The sequence below is a fragment of the Microplitis mediator genome, chromosome 6 (genome assembly GCF_029852145.1).
Source record: "Microplitis mediator isolate UGA2020A chromosome 6, iyMicMedi2.1, whole genome shotgun sequence".
NCBI lineage: Eukaryota > Metazoa > Arthropoda > Insecta > Hymenoptera > Braconidae > Microplitis > Microplitis mediator.
The window spans coordinates 18,834,660-18,853,662 of record NC_079974.1 but is presented as its reverse complement, the minus strand read 5'-3'; the positions used below and the strand labels follow the sequence as shown (position 1 = coordinate 18,853,662).

General features: G+C 28.2%; 4 protein-coding genes across 5 annotated transcripts; 1 reads left to right on the top strand and 3 right to left on the bottom strand.

Annotated features, from left to right (window-relative positions):
• Positions 1-1,084: 1,084 nt before the first annotated feature.
• On the bottom strand, positions 1,085-5,534 carry LOC130669687 (RNA-binding protein spenito). The gene is made up of 2 exons (XM_057472707.1): positions 5,236-5,534; positions 1,085-4,689 (listed from the first exon to the last, which is right to left on the bottom strand). Exons 1-2 carry the CDS (start codon positions 5,355-5,357, stop codon positions 2,481-2,483), a joined length of 2,331 nt encoding a protein of 776 aa, XP_057328690.1. The 5' UTR covers positions 5,358-5,534; the 3' UTR covers positions 1,085-2,480.
• A 1,066-nt stretch (positions 5,535-6,600) lies between these two features.
• LOC130669363 (F-box/LRR-repeat protein 7-like) lies at positions 6,601-11,262 on the bottom strand. Its single transcript, XM_057472205.1, has 7 exons — positions 10,735-11,262; positions 10,547-10,635; positions 9,405-9,535; positions 8,541-8,839; positions 8,007-8,473; positions 7,663-7,927; positions 6,601-7,227 (listed from the first exon to the last, which is right to left on the bottom strand). The coding sequence occupies exons 1-7, from the start codon at positions 10,796-10,798 to the stop codon at positions 6,689-6,691; spliced, it is 1,854 nt and encodes a 617-aa protein (XP_057328188.1). The 5' UTR covers positions 10,799-11,262; the 3' UTR covers positions 6,601-6,688.
• Positions 11,263-11,379: 117 nt separating this feature from the next.
• LOC130669365 (putative gamma-glutamylcyclotransferase CG2811) lies at positions 11,380-14,304 on the top strand. 2 transcript variants are annotated; one of them, XM_057472207.1, is made up of 5 exons: positions 11,383-11,547; positions 11,678-11,963; positions 12,775-12,915; positions 13,889-14,001; positions 14,116-14,304. In XM_057472207.1, the coding sequence occupies exons 2-5, from the start codon at positions 11,754-11,756 to the stop codon at positions 14,207-14,209; spliced, it is 558 nt and encodes a 185-aa protein (XP_057328190.1). In that variant the 5' UTR covers positions 11,383-11,547; positions 11,678-11,753; the 3' UTR covers positions 14,210-14,304. The 2 variants fall into 2 exon arrangements, with proteins under 2 accessions (XP_057328191.1, XP_057328190.1); XM_057472208.1 differs by having other exon boundaries at positions 11,380-11,547; positions 13,889-14,304.
• A 1,572-nt stretch (positions 14,305-15,876) lies between these two features.
• Positions 15,877-18,370, bottom strand: LOC130669364 (protein CDV3 homolog). The gene is made up of 3 exons (XM_057472206.1): positions 18,038-18,370; positions 17,086-17,522; positions 15,877-16,617 (listed from the first exon to the last, which is right to left on the bottom strand). The coding sequence occupies exons 1-3, from the start codon at positions 18,212-18,214 to the stop codon at positions 16,479-16,481; spliced, it is 753 nt and encodes a 250-aa protein (XP_057328189.1). The 5' UTR covers positions 18,215-18,370; the 3' UTR covers positions 15,877-16,478.
• Between the last annotated feature and the right edge of the window lie 633 nt (positions 18,371-19,003).

Here is a 19,003-nt window from a genome sequence, read left to right as displayed (position 1 = left end):
ATTTTTTAAAATCACTTTTCTTGATTTTTAAAAATAATTATTTAAAATTTTCTCACTTAAAACGAACAAACTTTAACTAAAAAAAATTTTACCATAAAATAATGAATTTAAATAAAATAATAAATGATTTTATAAATCCATAATTGATAGTTCAAATCAATGACTCGATTTGTAATAAAACGATATTTAAAAGTTAATAATTTAAAATTTTTTAAACACTCAAGTCACGAACAAACGAAAAAACTTTAAACTCAATCGTTAACTTTAACTTTAAAACCAATTTTCATAATAACTCAATCAATATATTAATGAACTTATAGAACTTATCATTAACTTATCAACATCATCAGCATTAAACATTAAAACATCAACAGTAGGAACTTGGGCCTCGGTTTTATAATAAACACACATTTTTATTTTTTTATCTGCATATCGGCATCTATTTTATCAATAATAATTTTTTTTTTTTTCAAACACACCTAATACACTTGATCCACTGCACCTCTTCTCGTCGATTCTCTTTAATCATTATTCTGTTTAATTATCATTACTTTTTATTAAAAATTTAGTATACTTTATTACCAATTCAAATTATTATTTTTTACCGCGTTAATAAATACACAAGCCTCAAAGTAATTTAATAATTAATCGATAAAAAAAATAAAATAAAATAATTAAACATAATATGATCGTTAATTAATAAGAGACATCGACGAGTACACACTAACAATCACTTTTGGTTATTTAAACATTTCTTTTTTTTTTTACATCACTGTACACAATTATTTTTTCTTTCATTTTTTTTTTTTGACTCATTAATTAATTTTTTTTTTTGTAAATACTTAATACCATTATTGTTTATATCTGTCAGTAGTAATTGATAAAAAAAAAAAAAATAAATAATTAATTTACACAAAACATATCGCATATTATCATCATCAAGCTGCACTTTAGCCACCAAAACAAAATATTTTGTTCACAATATAAAATTTTTCAGAACTGTAATTTAATTATTATTATTAAAGTTAATTATTGTTGTTGTTATTATCATCAATTAATTGATAATTTTGATAATCATCTATTGTTTTTGTCATTATTTTGTTTTGTCAATATCTTATTACGTATTATCATTAAAACTATGATGATATTCAAATTATTAAAACGTACAAAATATCCAATGGACGCAACCAAAAGAAAAAAAAACAATTTAAATAAAAGTAATAACTGTCACTAGGTGTTTAACGTATCGCTTGATCGTCACAATATTTATCATATCTTTTAATGAATTTAAACAATAATTATTTCGTTGTTTTTTTTAAACTAACATTTAAAACACCAGCACTACGGCCACAATGTTGCTAACATTAATTTAATCACGAGTTTCTTCTAGTTTTTTTTGTAACAATTACTCTGTTTTTTTTCTTTCTTTCTTTTTTTTTTTACTTTTCAACACAACCACTTGCACAGTAAAACATTTGTTTTTTTTTTCTAAACCATTGATACAAGTGATTAATTAATTAAATATTTACGGTGAATTTTTGTTTCCTGTTGTCTTAATTAATTAATTACCCTCTCACTCGCTCATCGCTCTGGTAAATCATTGACATTTTTTTAAATTTACTACACAAATGAATTATTTTTTCATGGACATCCGTTTTCTCGAGATCGATGAGTGCCAGACTCTGCAGATATTTTTTTTTCTTTTAACAATTAAAATGTTAATTAATTCCTTAGCGAGTTAATTGATAATATACATGTATAAATTTTTTTTTATAAGTGTAATAATAATAGTTTTAATATTTATATATATTTAAATATATATATAGATGTATGAAGATGTATGTGTATGATTTGTGCCGAGACAAAAAGTGTTAACATGATCTGCAGATTTTAAACATTTTTTTTTACACTTACATGATATTAATTCTATAATTAATTACTTTACTTCATTAGTTAATCATTTTTTTTTTTGTAAAATTATTAATGAATATATAATGGAAGAAAAAATTTATCAGTCACGTCGAGATATTAATTTGTCCGTTGGTCTAAAAAAAAAATTGTCTGCCTTGTCACGGATTTGGATTATAATTATTATTTTTAAATTCTTTAATGAAAAGAAAAAAAAATCTTAAAAACTCGAGGCAGTTACTTCGTATAAATCCATTAGTTATATATAATACAAAAAATAATTATCTCTTACTCGTAATAAAATTAAAAAATTTTTTTTACTCGTAAAAACGAATAAAAAAAAATATATATGTATAATTTAATTTGAGTAAGAAAATGGATTAAAAGAAAATCCCGACTCGAATACTAAATATAAAAAAAAAAATATTTATATATGCATGTATATAATAGTAATGATTAATAATTAATATTGATCATTAAAAATTAAATCCGAGTAGTTGAATATTTTTTTTTAGAATTAATATTAAAAAAGAAGGTATTGATATTAATGATAAAATATAATGAATTGTTGTCTAGGCACTGCCGCCTTTGACAACAACGATTACCAAATGATCTTCCTTGAGTCCTTCTTCGCTGAGACTAGGACACGTTCGTTTTAGTAATTCTGTGGAGAATGCACAAGGTGGAAAAGCGTAGAGCACTCCAGTGCCCTCAGTGTCCTTGTTAAGGAGAGATATAACACCCGCGGCTTCTTTTTGCTTAAGATAAGACACTAGATTTCTCAGTGGCCGTGTCTGTACATTTGCGTCATCGTTAGTTACAGCGGTGCTGGATCCAGCGAGACCCAAGAAAATAGCATGAGAACTTGAGGTTTGGATACGTTTTGACACATCATCGAGTTTAGGTTGATCGAGACGCAATCTTTGGGTGATTCGCAACATGTGTTTGCCTTCTTCGTCTTTCATAAGAGCGTCAATAATTTCTGTGTCACCGTCAGTAAGATGGAACTTTGCTGGAAATAGTGAATTCTTTAAAATAAGAGCGCCCTGCCAGACAGCTATTGATTTTCGTGCAACTTCAGCAAGAGTGCGTGAGGTAGAAAGCATTCCAGTTCGTGCATTCTCGGAATCCGAGTCTGAGTCCATGGGTCTTCTTCGTGGTGATCTTGAGCGTGAACGATCAACTCCTGGTTCTCTGGAAATTGATCTTCGGATACCACGAGGTGGTTCGTATTCCATTTCAGGTGGTGGTCTTCTGGTTGGCCAATCAGGTTCATCCCGTATGTAACCTTCTGGATAAGTTCCGCGGTAAGCGCCACCTCCACGACTTGCGCCGCCTCGACGATCGTGCCAGTGTGCGCCTCCTCGACCACGGAATCCTCGTGGTGGATAAGTAAATTCTCCCTCAGGACCGTATGCTTCGTAAGGTGGATCATACTCGACAGGTACACGCGGTCTAAATTCTCCACCCTCTTCCGGATATGGCCGTGGTTTAAAACCAAAGCCGGGAGTCACATCGGCAAAGTCAACCCGGAGTCGTCTGTCAGGTCCACCTAGTGGAAATCCTCGCATTTCTTTTACTGCCGCTTGAGCTGCGTCTATTGAATCATACAAAATGTAACCATTGCTGTCACCTTTTATGTAATCAATTTTTTTAATTGCACCAAATCTGTCAAATTCACGTTCCAGCTGTGGTACCGATGTCCAGGGCCCTAGACCGCCGACCCAAATACGTGTTGTTGGTGTTGCTTTACCGTACCCTATTTTACATTGGAACTTACCAATGTACTGACCAGACAACTCAACTTTGCAACGATGGGCCATATCCAGAGTCTGGAAACGTACAAACGCGTATGCATTACCAGTACCAGGTGGTGGTCGTTTGATGTCAATGTCATCGACAATTCCATACTTGCTGAATATGCGCCGTAACTCTTCTTCAGTTATATTTATCTCAAGATTACCAGCGAACAGTGTCCGTGTAGCCAGTGGGTCATCTTCAGGTGAAACATGATGAAGATAGTTTGGAAATTTGTCTTTTTTATTTTCCACGCGCTCGAAACCATGAACTGGATGACGGATCATCATGTGTCTAGGTGGCCCGTAATGATGTGGCGGCCCTGGATGATGAACATGCGGCGGACCGTGATGAAGTGGTGGCCGTACAAACTCATGATGAGGAGGAGGTATTGCTTCACGTCGCATTTCACGGTGCGGTGGTATCCCAACTGGTGGAACATAGACTCTTTCATAGCGTTCTATTGGCCGGTGTCTCTCGGGACCTGGTGAACGTGCATAGTAACGATCATACTCTGGTGGTGTAATTGAACGTGGACGACGATAAGTCTCCGGTCTTTCATATACCGGTTCAACAATAGCCACTTTGTCGTATATTATTATCCGTGGCTTCGCGTGTTTTGCATCTCGTGCATCCTCAGAGCTCCTGAAGCAAATAAACGCCACTCGTTCGTCCAACTCGTGGGCTATCCTGATTGAAAATTCACCAAACTTTTTAAACTCACGGTACAAAGTGTCTTTTATTATTTCATCGCTGGCTTTAGGATGGATAGCACTGACACAGAGAGCTTTGTAGCTGCTGTAAGGACGCTCTGGTGGTAATTCACGTGGTGGTGGTGCTCGTAGATACTCATCACGATGTGAACCAGATTCCACAAATCGAGCGTGCGATGATGCTCGTGGTGGTGGACTTGGACTCCGTGCTCCTCTGCTGCGTCGACGGATTCTTTCGGGCGTGATACGCTCGTCACTCGATTCGTCGTACCTAATAAATTTATAATTTCATGTCAAACAATTTATTTAAATTTATTTTACTGTAAAAACACTTGCTCCATTTTTTTTTTAAATTTTTATCTGATCCAAGTATCAGTAATTACTTCAAGTAAATTAAGTAATTACATACAAATTGTTCTTTCATTATATAATTGTGTAAATATTTAAACCTTCTTTGAATATGAGAATTTAAATTTAAAATTTGTAAACAAAAAATTGTTTTATCAATAATTAAAAAATGCTAACACATGAAAGTAATTTTAATAACAATGAGTTTGAGAAATGATAATTTAAATAAAATAATTATCCATGGCTCCGTTTATTGGTAACTGGTGAAGCGTTTAAATGACACCCGATAAATGCTTATGACTAAGGGAGCATGAAAGCACTTGAAATCTATTGATTTAAATAAAATAAAACAAATTGTTGAATTTATTGTTAATAAATTGCGAGTATTGTTTAATTGTAGTGGATTTTCGAGATAAATATAAAGATGGAGAATATGAATGGTGTAAAATAATGAAAATGATGTACATACCGTCCCATGGAGGATCTACTTCTCTTGACGCGAGGCGGAGTATCGCGACTAGAGCTTCGCTTCATTGTGTTGTGAATCTTAACCGTTATTTTGTGCCGGTCGTCACGCGGAATCCCAATCATCAACGCTGACAAATACACGTATTACTAAAAATATAATTTTTTTTAAATATGAAAATATAATTAATATATATATACGGGTATATATTTCAGGGAATATAACTTTTCTAGCGTCTGATTATTAAATTAACTGTACGATGATGCGTCTTTGACGAGAACCGACTTTCCAACTGAACAAAATGGCCGCGTCAGTCCACCCCACCCTCTAGTGAGCGCTTGTGGCGCGCTCTTATTTAAATGGCGGGAATATTTAAATTGTAGACTAAAACATGATCCAGAAGTTGGCAGACTATCGAAAATTTTTGATTTCTTTTTCACCAAATGAATTACAAAAAAAAAAAAAAACTATAAATATGCACATGTAAAAAATTTAAAAAACTACAGGTGTAATTTTTTAAAATATTTTTTTTTTATATTTTATCGTTTTGTAAAAAATCCAAAAATTATCCGATGTCGGGCAACTTCCGTTTTATACTAAAACTTAAAACTATAAATTAAATTATGATAGTAAAGTTAGCGGTGATCTGACAATTTTTAAAACTTTGAAATAATAAATAAAAATGGTTATAAAGTAAAAATAAAAAAATGCATGTTTAGAAAATTTGAAATTCAGTACATGCATTTTTTTAAATGTTATTGTTTTAATTATTTACATGTTTTTATATGTAATTAAAAAATTGTCGTATGTCTGCTACATTTGCGCTCATAATTAAATTCACTATCAAACTCAATCTAGGGTTTATATGATACTGAAATTTTTTTTTTATTCTTTTGACTATCGTCCCAATTGGGCCACGTGTCAGATGATACTGAAATTAGCCATGGTCCTTAAGTTAATGGACAATTAACAATTTTCAGATTTTTTTTCAATACATCAATTACAAAAATAAAAAAACTAAAAATATGCACATGTAGAGAATTAAAAAAACTATAAGTACAATTTTTTAAAATATTTTTTTTTTAATAATTTATCGTTTTAAAAAGAAGTCAAAAAATTATTAGACGTCGGTTAACTTCAGTATCATAAATTAGCCGTCTAATAATTTTTGAATTTTTTCAAAAACGATAAATTGTAAAAAAAAAATTTTTTTAAAATTGCACTTATAGTTTTTTTCATTTTCTATAAGTGCATATTTTTAGTTTTTTTCAATTTAAGGTTTATTATTTTAATAGTAATAAATAATACATTAAAATTAATTAATATTAAATGGAATTTGCTTTATAAATAAAAAACAATTCAAATTTATTGGAAAATGAAAAGTTAAATTATTTTAATGGTCTTATATATGAAATATATTATTATTAAATAATAATAATAATAATATTAACAGCATTTAGAATAGAAAGAAAGGATTGACGCCATTGTAATCGAATTCATCGAAATCGTACTCATCGGCGTCGTAATCATCGAATTCATCATCGATGCCGAGGTCCCATAAATCGTCATCATCGTCATGGTCATACAGAAACTCATCAGATACGTCTGAGACAGTCTCGTCTTTGCCTTCGACGTCCAGAAGTGGTGATGGATTAGTTCTATCTTCCCACTCGTCCAGTACCATTGTATTTACTTTAATACGGAGTAGTAAATTGTTGGTACGTTTTCTCGTAATAACTTCGGCAGTATCCAGCACTGCTGTTGATATAGAAGTGTTAAATAAATTAAGAATCTTTAAATTAGGGGCAGTCTGAAGTAATATCATAATTCCTGCGTCTTGAATTTGTTCACAATTTTCGCAGTGTAATTCTTGTAGACTAACAAAATTACTGACAGTCACATCTGTTATATCATACAGTTCATTAATTATTAATGTTTCTAACTGAGGTAACATTGACAGTGCTGCTATCCCGGAGTTTGATACTGATGAACAATCTGTAAAATTTATTTTATATTATTAATATGGAAATTAATCTGTAAAAAGTTTACGGAGTGAACGCGCATGCAATCCCCAAAATTTAATCCAAAGGGGAGTTTATTTTAATATTAAAACTTCGAATGGAGTGAAATAAAATCCAGATTACTCCAAAATTACTCCACTGAAAAGACTAACTCTCTATTAACTCCGTATGCGGAGTAATTTTTTTTTTCAAACTCCAAAATTCCGAGTGAATTCAGATTTAAATAAAATCCGTAATCACTCCGATTTTTTGCAGTGCATATATATTTATAAGCTCAGTAATTTTTCAAGTAATTCGATTTTAAAAAAATACTGAAGAATTTTTTTTGTTAAAAATAAATAATTTAAGAAGTACAAAATTACTATATAGTAATAAAATAAAATAAAATAAAATAAAAATGATTACTCACCAGTAATATTTAAGTATTTGAGTTCAGTACAATTCGATGCCAGAGCGATAAGAAAATCACTCGTTACTTCTAAAACCTTAGAAAGATTCAAGTACTCCAATTTTCGCAAGCACGCTAATTTAATAATATTTTTTTGTTTGATGCTGCAGTTTGCAAGCGACAGGTACGTTAAATGTGTTTTTTCAGCAATAACTTTAATTAGATCTGGTTTTAAGATAAATCCAGTCATAGTTAGCGACCGTATGTTACTAAATTTACGGAACGTCTATTAATAATTGTAAATAATTAATAAAAAATTGATCTAATTGCTTAAATAAAATAATTATAAATTTTAAAATACTTACATTTGGCCCAGAACGTCCAAAGCTTCTCAAGTGAGGGTCGAATGATTCGTAAGTTACTTTTGTTGACAAATGTATTTCCTCAATAGTATCATGAGGTAAAGATGCCAAACTATTACATTTAAAATCTTTCCCTATGTCTTTGATTTCTAGATACTGAATTTTTTTAAATTGTGCAAATAGTTTGTTCAACTCTTTGTTTGGGTGTTTACGTAATTGAAGAGTTAGCCTAGTGAGATTTTTACAATGCTCGCCAATTACTGGCAATGTTTCAGCATTATAGCCTAAATTACATGTAGAAAATTGTAAAGTTGATAAAAAACGTCCGCATCTCTCAAGAATTTTTTCTACAGTACGATTTTTAATCTGAGCTTTACTATTTGAATTTGAAAACTGGAAGGGTTGTGTTAAGTCGAGTTCTTTGATGTCATGCCAGGCACGTGCACTGACATCTTGCCACCGTTTACAAACTGTAATAATTTTTTTTAATTGTTAAATAAATTAATTAATAAAATAATCAATAAATTAGTTAATTACCTCGTTCAATTCTCATACGGTCATTCATTGGTAACAGAACAAAAATATTAATTAAACAGTCATCATCAATCTTGTTGATGTAATCAATTTTAGGTGTTTTTATATTCTTAGTCTTTTTCTTATTTTTATTTTTATTTTGATTTTCTGGCTTAGTCTTCTTACGTTTCTTCTTAGTTTTTTTTGATAATAATTTTTTAATCTGACTTTCAGTAGGTTGCGTATGTGGAAATGAAGGCATTATATTTAATGGTTTGTTCTTGAATAAAATAACTTCTTTACGACGGCCAGCCTCTAAAGCTCTGCAAATATTTAAATTTTATTAATTATTATTTATTACACTATCAAGGGCATGTTCAGAAACACACTCTGAAAGAGAAATATTCAACTCCTGCGTTCAGAAATATCCTCTAGTCAAACCAGAGGTGAGATTTAACATTACAAAGGTACTAATCACACCTGGATAGTTAATTTTTCACCTCCAGAGTGTATTTCTGAACCCGTCCCAAGGCTTCAATAAAATCCGCTTGATTTATTTTTGATTAATTATTTTTTGATCCTGAAGTTAGCAGACAATTAACAATTTTTGAATTTTTTTTAAATAATTAATTACAAAAAAAAATATGCACATGTAGAAAATTAAAACTGTAGGTGCAATTAATTGAAATATTTTTTTTTAATTACTCGTTTTTAAAAAAATCAATAATTTATCAAACGGCTGAATTTAGTATCATATTTTATTTAGCCTTAGATTTAATATCGACTATCAAAAATAAGTTTTGTAACGACGTGGAGTCGGAGTGAGTCTTAGGCAATATCAGATAAATTTGCATAATTAAAGTAATAATTATATGGAATATTAATTACTTGTGAGCTTCCTCGGGTTTACTAAATGTAATGAAAGCAAAATGATGTCCTCTGATATTGACAAATGGACCTCGACATTCAATTATTTCACCGTACTGTGAAAATAGGTCTTTCAGAATTGTTGGATTAACCTAAAACAATTAAAATAAATAAATAACTAAATTTAATAAATACTGTAATGAGTCTCAATGTGGCATACATGAGACAATTTTTAAATTTTAAATAAACAAATAAATTAATTAAAACAATAATATTGGAAATGAGTGTGAAAGTAGCAGACATCAGACAAATTTACAATTATTAATAAATAGAGTAAGTAATTAAAAAAACAAAAATTTAAAAAAATGCTCATTAAAAAAATTTTGAAATTAATAAGTGCATTTTTTTTAAATTTTATTTTTTTAATTATTTACTCTATTTATTTACAATTTTAAATTTGTCTGATGTCTGCTACATTCACACTTATTATTGGAAACAATGCGCGTACTGGTATTTCAATTATCTAAGAGGTTTTTCAAACCGAGTTTTAATTAATATTGCTAGTATACATATAGATATACCAGCAATAATAATTTAAACCCGGTTTGAAAAATTGACTCTAGGTACGCATTTTTTAATTTTCATTCTTCCCAAGTAGCACACTTGCCTTTGAGACATCTATAAGATATCAGTTTTTAGGCTACTTTTTGAGATAAGGCACCAATATGTTGACAAAACGATGAGAAATTTATGTCACCGAAAAAATATCTACTGAAAAGACTTAACACAAGTAAAGACAAAAAGTAAATTACAAATAGTGGTAAAATCAGTCATCTAAATGACTCCCTAATTGAAATAAGACAAGAAAAACAACACAACTCGTCTCTGTCTCCGGAACCAACATTTGCATGTCGTATTTATACCAAAAAAGGTGACTGAGACAAAAAAAAAATTTGCCTTATCCTTTTAAAAGACATTTTAAAGTTGTCTCTGTGCTACTTGGGTTCGTAAATTTTATTTATTAATTAAAAAATTTAAAAAACTGTCAATTGTCAGTCGAATTCTCGCTCATAATACTGTAATTATATTAGTAATTGTAATATAAAAATAAAATAATGTTTAAATTCTATAAAAGAACAAATATGAACATTATTTATAACAACCTTTCCCCAAAAATTACTGATATATAATTTTCTGATTGGTTTTTTTTCTTCTGATGAACTTGGCAGGTCTGAAAAGTGTTCTATTCCATCTAAACAAACAAAGTAATTAATCTATCAATTAAATAAATTACAGCGTAAATAAAATAAGGTTATATATTTATATAAAAAAAAAAAACGTAATTATTTACCTAATGCATTAAATTTATTTTTACAGTTCATTGCTTTATTGTTATCCATAAATTCGATCCCCATAAAATGAAATATTATTTACTATCATTTATGGTACTGGCAAAACTGCGCACACAATAAATATGAACACAAATAATTGTCTATTGTAGTCTGTAGTGTATTGAGTTTACCGAGATTTTAATCTTTACAAACCACGTTTTTTTTTTATCTCTTTTCAAACGGTCAAGAAAATTTTTGTTGCCTAAATGTAAACTGGATAACCAAATTTTCCAACCAACGACCAATAAAAAACCGCTGTCTTATACCAACACAATAAAAATATTTATATAAATATATGACTATATGTGCACTGATACTTATACATAAATATATTTATTTATATAAGTTATAAATGTAATAAATAATTTATAAATTAAATATTTATATTTTATTTAAATTTAAATAAATAATTATGCATTAAATTGGCGCGATTTTTTATTTGAATTTTAGAAAATTAAATTTCATAATTTAAATTTGATAAACTTTGTCCTGTCACTTTACTCTAATTTCTAGTGTAGACGTTTAATAATTACATTACAAATAAATAAATATATTTGTTATTTTGTTGGTTACATATATTTTAGTCATGTGTATTTTTAAGAAACGATAGCGCCCTCAATTAAATAAAAATAAATACAAGTGCGAAGTACAAATTAAAAAAAATCATTTTCACGAATTCTCTGTAATAACAATTAATTAATAATAATAATTATTATTATTATTATTAATATAAATAACAATAATAAATACAGTATCTTCATAAAAATGATAAGGTAAAAAATTTCAAATTAAAACTATAGTTACATTACAAATAATTAGTGTCTATGTCTAGTGATACTGAGTCGTAGACATAATATTTTTTAATCTAAATCTATATTTATAATTCCATTTATATACATGTAGAACTGGGTGTTAATTTGGATGTGATAGATGAATAAAAATATATAAATATTTATTAATATAAATAAGTAATAGTAAAATGTATGAGAACTTATTCAAGAGTCCACTGCACCGTGTATTTCTCTATGGTACATTGAAACGTGGTGAGCCAAATCATGAATTGATTCGTGATACTGCTAATGGTTATGCAAAGTTTTTAGGAATCGGTAAAACTAAAAATAAATATCCTCTGGTTATTGCTACACGTTTTAACATTCCGTTTTTGTTGCATAAACCTGGTGTTGGACATGTAAGTAATTTATTTATATTGTTGTCATAATTCATATTTTATTTTTTAAATAAACTTGTATGAGTGTGAGTGTAACTGACAATTGGAAATTTTTTAATTTTTGAATAAATAAATAAAATATTGACCGAGCTCCAATTGATGACAGGGTACAGGCTTACAAATTTTTAATTTATTTATTTGAAATTTATAAATTGTCGCATGTCTGCTACATTCACACTCGTCTGATATGTTTACAGTCCGTTTGATATTTAAATATTATGTGACCTTGAAAGATAAAAGTTTTAAAATTTTTATTATCTAATCTTTTAGATAAAGGTTTTAAAATATTTATTTGTTTTTAATATTTTTAATTTAATTACAGTAATCAATTTAAAGTTCTGGAGGTACAGGATCAAAATTTCATGTCAGAGACTGGATTGATTGATTTAAAAATGAGGAAATGATTTTTATTTATTTTTTTAAATATAAAAGAATTCTAAGCTTGAAGGATTAAACTCCTAACTGTGAATAAATTGCGCAGATTTATTAGAGTAGATAAATGTATAAGAATTGTATTGATGCCATGAATTTTTATAATTGACTTTTGTTGACTTCACTGAGACAAGAATTGACGACAAATTATTGACAAGAGTATTCTCTATAATTATTTAAAAATTAACTTCAATCAAAAAATATTTATCTGCAAAAGTATTATTTTTTCTGTGTGTCATAGACCTGAAAAAAATGTAATTTCGATCCTGTATACTTTTGAATTTTAACTTTTTATATATTTGTTAGGAGTATTGATTTTTTAAAAAATTTTCTACTGCAGCAAGTCCTTGGAGAAGTTTATGATGTTGACACAAAAATGCTGGAAAAAATGGATCAATTGGAAGATCATCCAACTTTTTATACACGGATAGAAGATGATGTTCTATTGGCTCCAGATAAACCAGATTTTAATTTTGATCAAGTAATTATATATAATAATTTATAATTATTTCAAGATTTTTATAATTTAATACATAGACAAGCAATTTGTACTAATGATTATTAGGGTGGTCCTTAAAAATTAAATTTTCTCAGGCGCCCCATAAAAAGTTTCTTTTTAGTGAAAAAATACGTGGGGAATTTGTTTGTTTCTTTTTAAGTAAAAAGAACACGTGTCGCAGGACGATCAAAGTTTATTTTTCGATACAATCGCGGTTTTTTTTAAATATCTCATGAAATATGCAGTTTAAAGGAAAAAATTATAGAAAGAATTTTATAGAAAATTAAATTTTTAACAAAAAAGGTCGTATTCGTTTTTTTAATAAAATGTGTATTTATGAAGATATTTTAAAAATAATTTTTTAGATCTTATCAATTGAGCATTTTATGGGGCGCCTGAGAAAATTTAATTTTTAACGACCACCCTAATGATTATCTATTCTCCATAAAAGTAATAATAGTATCAATCAGATGTCTTTATTGATCTCTTAATAACTATCTCCCGTAATTAATGTTAATTATTTATCAACAAATTAATCATCATGAATGACTTGAATTATAATTACCCTAATAGTCAGGGTGCTTGGCAAAAGTTGCTTTTCAATTTTCCGTCAAATTCCGCAAGTAAGTTTCAAGCAAATGAAATTCCAAATTGCTGAACAAATTGCCATTAAATTTGACAGCAAGCATTCGTTAACTTTTGTAAATATTTTTTTTGACTACAATGTAAAGGTAAAATACTGTACTAATTGTCGAAAAATTAACCGAAAATTTTTCTTTACAACTTTTGCTGTAAATTTGTCATAAAATTCCAGCAACAGATTTCGGGTAAAATAAATTTTCAAGTTGCCATCAAGGTTCGGATAAAATGGCTATTAGGGTATAAATAGAGATATAAATTAAAATTAATAAAAATAATTGAGTCATCACAATAATTTACTTTTTTTTGTTATTAGGGTATTTCATGTGCAACAAGAGCGAACATATATTTCCTTCCTAAATTTAAAAGTTCATTACTTGACAAACCGATGTACTCAAGTTACAGCAACGAGGGAAATCACGGACTTAAGTATACTGAAAGAATAGATCGAGATAAATCTGATGATTATCGTCATGAAGTTTGTTAATGTACATATATTTTTTGTCCGTGTTTTTTTTTTTTTTTGTATACGCAATAATGCAGAGTCAACTTCGTTGCGCCTTGGCCGTTTATTACTGACGTGGGTAAGAAGCGAGGAGGAACAATTGAATATTTAAAAAAATTAATAAACGCTTAACTTATGGACTGTCGCAAGATTAAACGTAAGAACAAGAATCCAAATAAAATGTATAATTAATCCTAAGTAAAGTACAATAAACGTCACTGAAGAAATGGATAGTCGGGACTTTTAATCCCAACTTTATTTATTGTAGATAAAAAATAATCGAAGCACTTGAATTTATATAAATTATAATCATCACTTATTTAATAAATATATATTTATCATAGATTATTTTAAAAAATTAATTTAGGAACTTAATTTATGAACAGTATTTTATTTTATTTTATTTATTATTCAATTTTCCGCCACACATGTACCGTATTTGCAATTAATGTTTTTTTCCCTGGCGCAACAATAATAATATTTATTTAAATGGCTTACAAACTGTAAAAAAAACTTGTTTACAAATTACTAAAACATAATTTTTACTTAATTAATTTTATAATTAATAATAAAAGTTATAATTAGAGACGTCGTTTATATTTTCGTTGAGAAAAAAAAATGCATGATAATAAAAGTTATTAAATAGTATACCTTTTTTCTGTACAAATAAATCTGCATGTATGGTAATTAACAAAATAGTCAATTGATTACAATGTGATGTAATTAAAAAATAAGACCACAGGAACAATAACTTTTATAGTTTAAAATAAAAATTATTTAGGCAGTAGCTGTGAAGATATTAACAAATGTCTGATGAAATTTTACGGTTTAATTTATAATTATTTTAATTTTTAATTGTTTAAAAAAAATAACCAAGAGTTCATGAACGTTTTTAAATATTTATTACATACAAGAATAAGAATAAAAATATAAAATGATAATTATTTTTTTTCTATTAATAATAAATACAATTTATCAGATTTATTCTCGGCTATTTATCTTGGGCTTTTAAATATTTTTTAAATTAATGCCGTCTTGTAGATATACTATAACATATATTTAATATCGTAATGTATAAATATGTGTCTAAAGTTCACATATATTTATACACTTATTCTTTAATAAAGATGTAAAAAAAATATTGGTATCAAAGCCTCTGTTGTTAATAAATAAATTTATTGTTTGCAGCATTACATAAATAAAATTAAATGCATTTTTAGCAGATTATTAGATTTACAAAAAAAATTTAAAGCCCAAGATTATTTGCTCACTTCCTGTTATCATTTTATATTTATATAAAAATTAAAAAAAAAATTACGATTATAATATTAAATTATTTATTAATTTTATCGTTCATCTCTCGAGAAAATTTCCTATGGTCACACAAATGTCCCTAATTTACGATTTTAAAAAATTATTAACCTAACGAAAATAGTAAAAGATACGTCAACAAAAATAATAATAACAGACATAAGAATTGCATAATTAAAAAAAAAGTCGTGACTAAAAATCACGGTTGTCTGTCGCATTGATTAAACTCTCGCTCAAATTTATAATTATCATTTATCATATTATTATTTATAGTTTTAAACATCTCAGCACACCTAAATGATATATGTTAACTCATTAAGAGTAATTGCATTCATCGTATATCGCGCACCATTTACAAATAATAATTTTTTTTTAGTTTAAAATCGTTCAATCGTCCCGAAGCCCAGCCCCGGTGACTCGCTTCTCATTCTCTACAATCTCTTTTTTCTATAACGCGTAATAACAATAATTTACCTAAAAATTTTTACTTTTTTATTTAATTACTTAAACTTTTAATTAATTATATCATGTAACTAACGCATGACTGTTTATCTCTCATTTCCCAATTGCAATTTGTGTACAATTACTACTATTATTAATTTTTTAATTATTATTATTATTTATTATTTATTAATTATTATAAACGTTATGTTATATTAATTTTTATTACACATCAAGTTCATGAGATCCTAGAGATGAAAGAATCGTCGTATCACGACAGAATGATCATATTGTTCGTGTATTTTACTTTTTTTATTTTTTTTTTTTTAATAAAACATTGAAAGCATATCGTAGATTATATGTCTGTCTTTAGTAAATGCAATGAAAATAAAATAATTGATTGAAGTACGTTACTTAAATTTTTTTCTAAGACACTATTATTGTGTCGATAATTATTTAGTTTATTAAATTTAATTATTATAAGTTTAAGAACAATACGCACCGAGTGTTCTAGTCTGCAATTAATTGTTATTACTGTAATAATTATAATAATATTTGATAATGATAATAACAGCGTGACTGGGCTACGAAACAGAGCTAAGCGACGATTAACTGATGATGATTTAATGTCTGATTTGTAATCAAGGTTTCAGCTCTGGTCTTGCGGTAATGCACCGTATTTGTTGTCGAGTGATAATTTTGGTGCTTGTGCTTGTGAGTCTGGTACACCGTATGATCTATTACCGCCACGATTACGTACTTCTTCAAATGTACCTTCGTCTCGTTTCCTGTAATTTATAATAATAGATAATAAATTATTTATATTTTACCCTGCGTGTTTAATGATACTGAAGTCAGCCGACGTCTAATAATTTTTTCAAAACGATAAATTATAAAAAAAAAAAATATTTAAAAAAATTGCACCTATAGTTTATTTAATTTCCAACATGTACATATTTTTAGTTTTTCTATTTTTGTAATTTACTTGTTGAAAAAAAAATCTGAAAATTTTGAATTGTCTTCAAACTTCAGGATCTAGGTCCTTTAGGGAACAGTCAAGTTTTCAAAGTTTCTAGACTTTCGAAAAAAATTCTGGGTCACTTCTTGAAGTGTCTAATACCTGGCCCAGAAGTTGCCAAAGTCAAAAGTTTAAAATTATTGTCATAAAAAATTAAAAAAATTTTTTTTAAATTGACTGTTTGTCCAAAGACTCAGTATACATACGCAGAGTTAAGTTTAATGAATAATAAATTTACCGTCTGCCCCAAACACCAGTAGAATCACCACCACTTTGTGGTTGTTTAGCATTCAATGTTGGGAAATATTCTTCACTACGTATATCAGGAGCAACGTTTTTCATACGCGATCTATTACTCTGTGGCGCAGTTGTTGATTGATTTCTAAGATGTGGAGATCTGTAGACCATACCCACGACATTATTACTAGCTGGTTGTACAGCAGGTGCCGGCGTACTCTCAACGACCTCTTTGACTGGTGCGGCGTCGGCTTTTTTCCAAGGACCACTTTGTTTTGAGCTAGCCTCGCCAGATTCTCCATCGGAGCTATTATCGCCACCGCCTCTCTCATCATCACTGCCATTTGATAATTTGTCACTAGCTTGTAAATTACCTAGCTTCAAACCCGTGTAATCTTTCCTTTCTTCCGTAAATTCACGCCATTCTTCATCTTCTTGCTGTAATTTTAAATAAATAAATTAATTTAAACTGACAAATCAATCGTCGTGATAATTATTATTATTATTATCATCAAATTTTTTTTTTTTTTACAAGTCTACTAGAATGTTCGAGTCATTTAAATTAAACTGTCAATAACTTATCAATATTATGCCAGTAATTAAAAATAAAGTTATTGAATATCAATGAAGTAATTAATTAGTTGCATTAATGAGAAAATAATTGATCTTATTGATTATATAATATGTCGATGACTCAATATAGTTACAGAAATTACAATAACAATTATTGTAAATACTGATGATTTGTCATCATCTGCTAGTTGCGATGGTTAATTTATTTTTTACTCTAAATTTATGACGTTTATGAAGAGATGTAACATGGCACCATTTATTTGCCATAGCCTAAATTTTTTTTCATCTCCAAGAATTTAAAAAAAAAAATAAGGAAAATAAAATAAAAAAAATTGTAATAATAAAATTGAAAGGAAAAAAAATACGTGAAAAAAAATTACCTCGGGTGCCAATGGATCCTCTTCTTCAATATTTGATGGTTTTTCTTTGAGTTTTAACTTTTCCATACGTTTTCCTGTTTCCTCAAGTTTCTTGGCAATCTCGTCAGTGGTCGTGAATTTTTTTCCTTTGGATTTCTTACGGTCTTTCTTTGCAAAAAAATCATCAAGGTCCGCCATTTTAACTGTCACACTTTACACTAGATTATTTGTTTATTATTTTAAAATATAATACAGTAAATTATTTGTTTAAATAAATAAATACGGATGAAATTTTAACGATGAATTAACTTGAGAATGTGAGAGACACAAGTAAAGATGGCTGCGCCTGAGCTGCGACCACATGGGCTTGTCGTGCCACCGGAAGTCAAATTATATCAGTTTAATTTAATTAAATTAAAAATTAACTAAAATTTTATTTCGTAAATTTATTAAAAATTTTTTAGTCTTATTGGATATCGTTTCTTGTCATTAAACTGCAAGATGATGTAAAATTTTAAATATTTGTTGTTATTTTGAACATATGTAAAACACAGTTTCATTTCAACTGAAATTGCTCAGTCGATAACCAAAAATAGAAGTTTTGAAAATGATCCTGAAGTTAACAGACTATTGAAAAATTTTCGGATTTTTTTTCTACAGATAAAATACAAAAAAAAAAAAAACTAAAAATATGCATGTGTAGAAAATTTACAAAACTAGATGTGCAATTTTTTGAAGTATATTTTTTTAAAAAGAAGTCAAAAAATTATTAGACGTCGGCTAACTTCAGTATCGTGTTTTGAAATCATAAAAAGTGTGGGATGTTTTTGAAAAAAGTTTTTATTTATTGTCTCGGTGTAAAGTCGATGGGTATTTTGGTGTATGTCGATTGTTAATTTGTTAAAATTTTGTTTGATTATTGCCGGATATCTCCAGACCTGTCATAGTTTAAATTATTAGAAAATACTGGCGGGAAAAAATTAGAGT

What these genes read in the sequence shown, in the direction of transcription:
- LOC130669687 (XM_057472707.1), bottom strand. Translation starts at nt 5,357, where the DNA reads ATGATTGGGATTCCGCGTGACGACCGGCACAAAATAACGGTTAAGATT. An exon ending in AGTAGATCCTCCATGGGACG is followed by an intron (nt 4,690 to 5,235) that starts GTATGTACATCA and finishes TAAATTTATTAG; the next exon opens with GTACGACGAATCGAGTGACG.
- LOC130669365 (XM_057472207.1), top strand. Translation starts at nt 11,754, where the DNA reads ATGTATGAGAACTTATTCAAGAGTCCACTGCACCGTGTATTTCTCTAT. An exon ending in CAGATTTTAATTTTGATCAA is followed by an intron (nt 12,916 to 13,888) that starts GTAATTATATAT and finishes TTTTGTTATTAG; the next exon opens with GGTATTTCATGTGCAACAAG. An exon ending in GAGGGAAATCACGGACTTAA is followed by an intron (nt 14,002 to 14,115) that starts GTATACTGAAAG and finishes GCAATAATGCAG; the next exon opens with AGTCAACTTCGTTGCGCCTT.
- LOC130669364 (XM_057472206.1), bottom strand. Translation starts at nt 18,214, where the DNA reads ATGGCGGACCTTGATGATTTTTTTGCAAAGAAAGACCGTAAGAAATCC. An exon ending in AGGATCCATTGGCACCCGAG is followed by an intron (nt 17,523 to 18,037) that starts GTAATTTTTTTT and finishes TTAAAATTACAG; the next exon opens with CAAGAAGATGAAGAATGGCG. An exon ending in ACTGGTGTTTGGGGCAGACG is followed by an intron (nt 16,618 to 17,085) that starts GTAAATTTATTA and finishes TATAAATTACAG; the next exon opens with GAAACGAGACGAAGGTACAT.
- LOC130669363 (XM_057472205.1), bottom strand. Translation starts at nt 10,798, where the DNA reads ATGGGGATCGAATTTATGGATAACAATAAAGCAATGAACTGTAAAAAT. An exon ending in CCGTATGAGAATTGAACGAG is followed by an intron (nt 8,474 to 8,540) that starts GTAATTAACTAA and finishes AAATTATTACAG; the next exon opens with TTTGTAAACGGTGGCAAGAT. An exon ending in TTGGACGTTCTGGGCCAAAT is followed by an intron (nt 7,928 to 8,006) that starts GTAAGTATTTTA and finishes AATTATTAATAG; the next exon opens with ACGTTCCGTAAATTTAGTAA.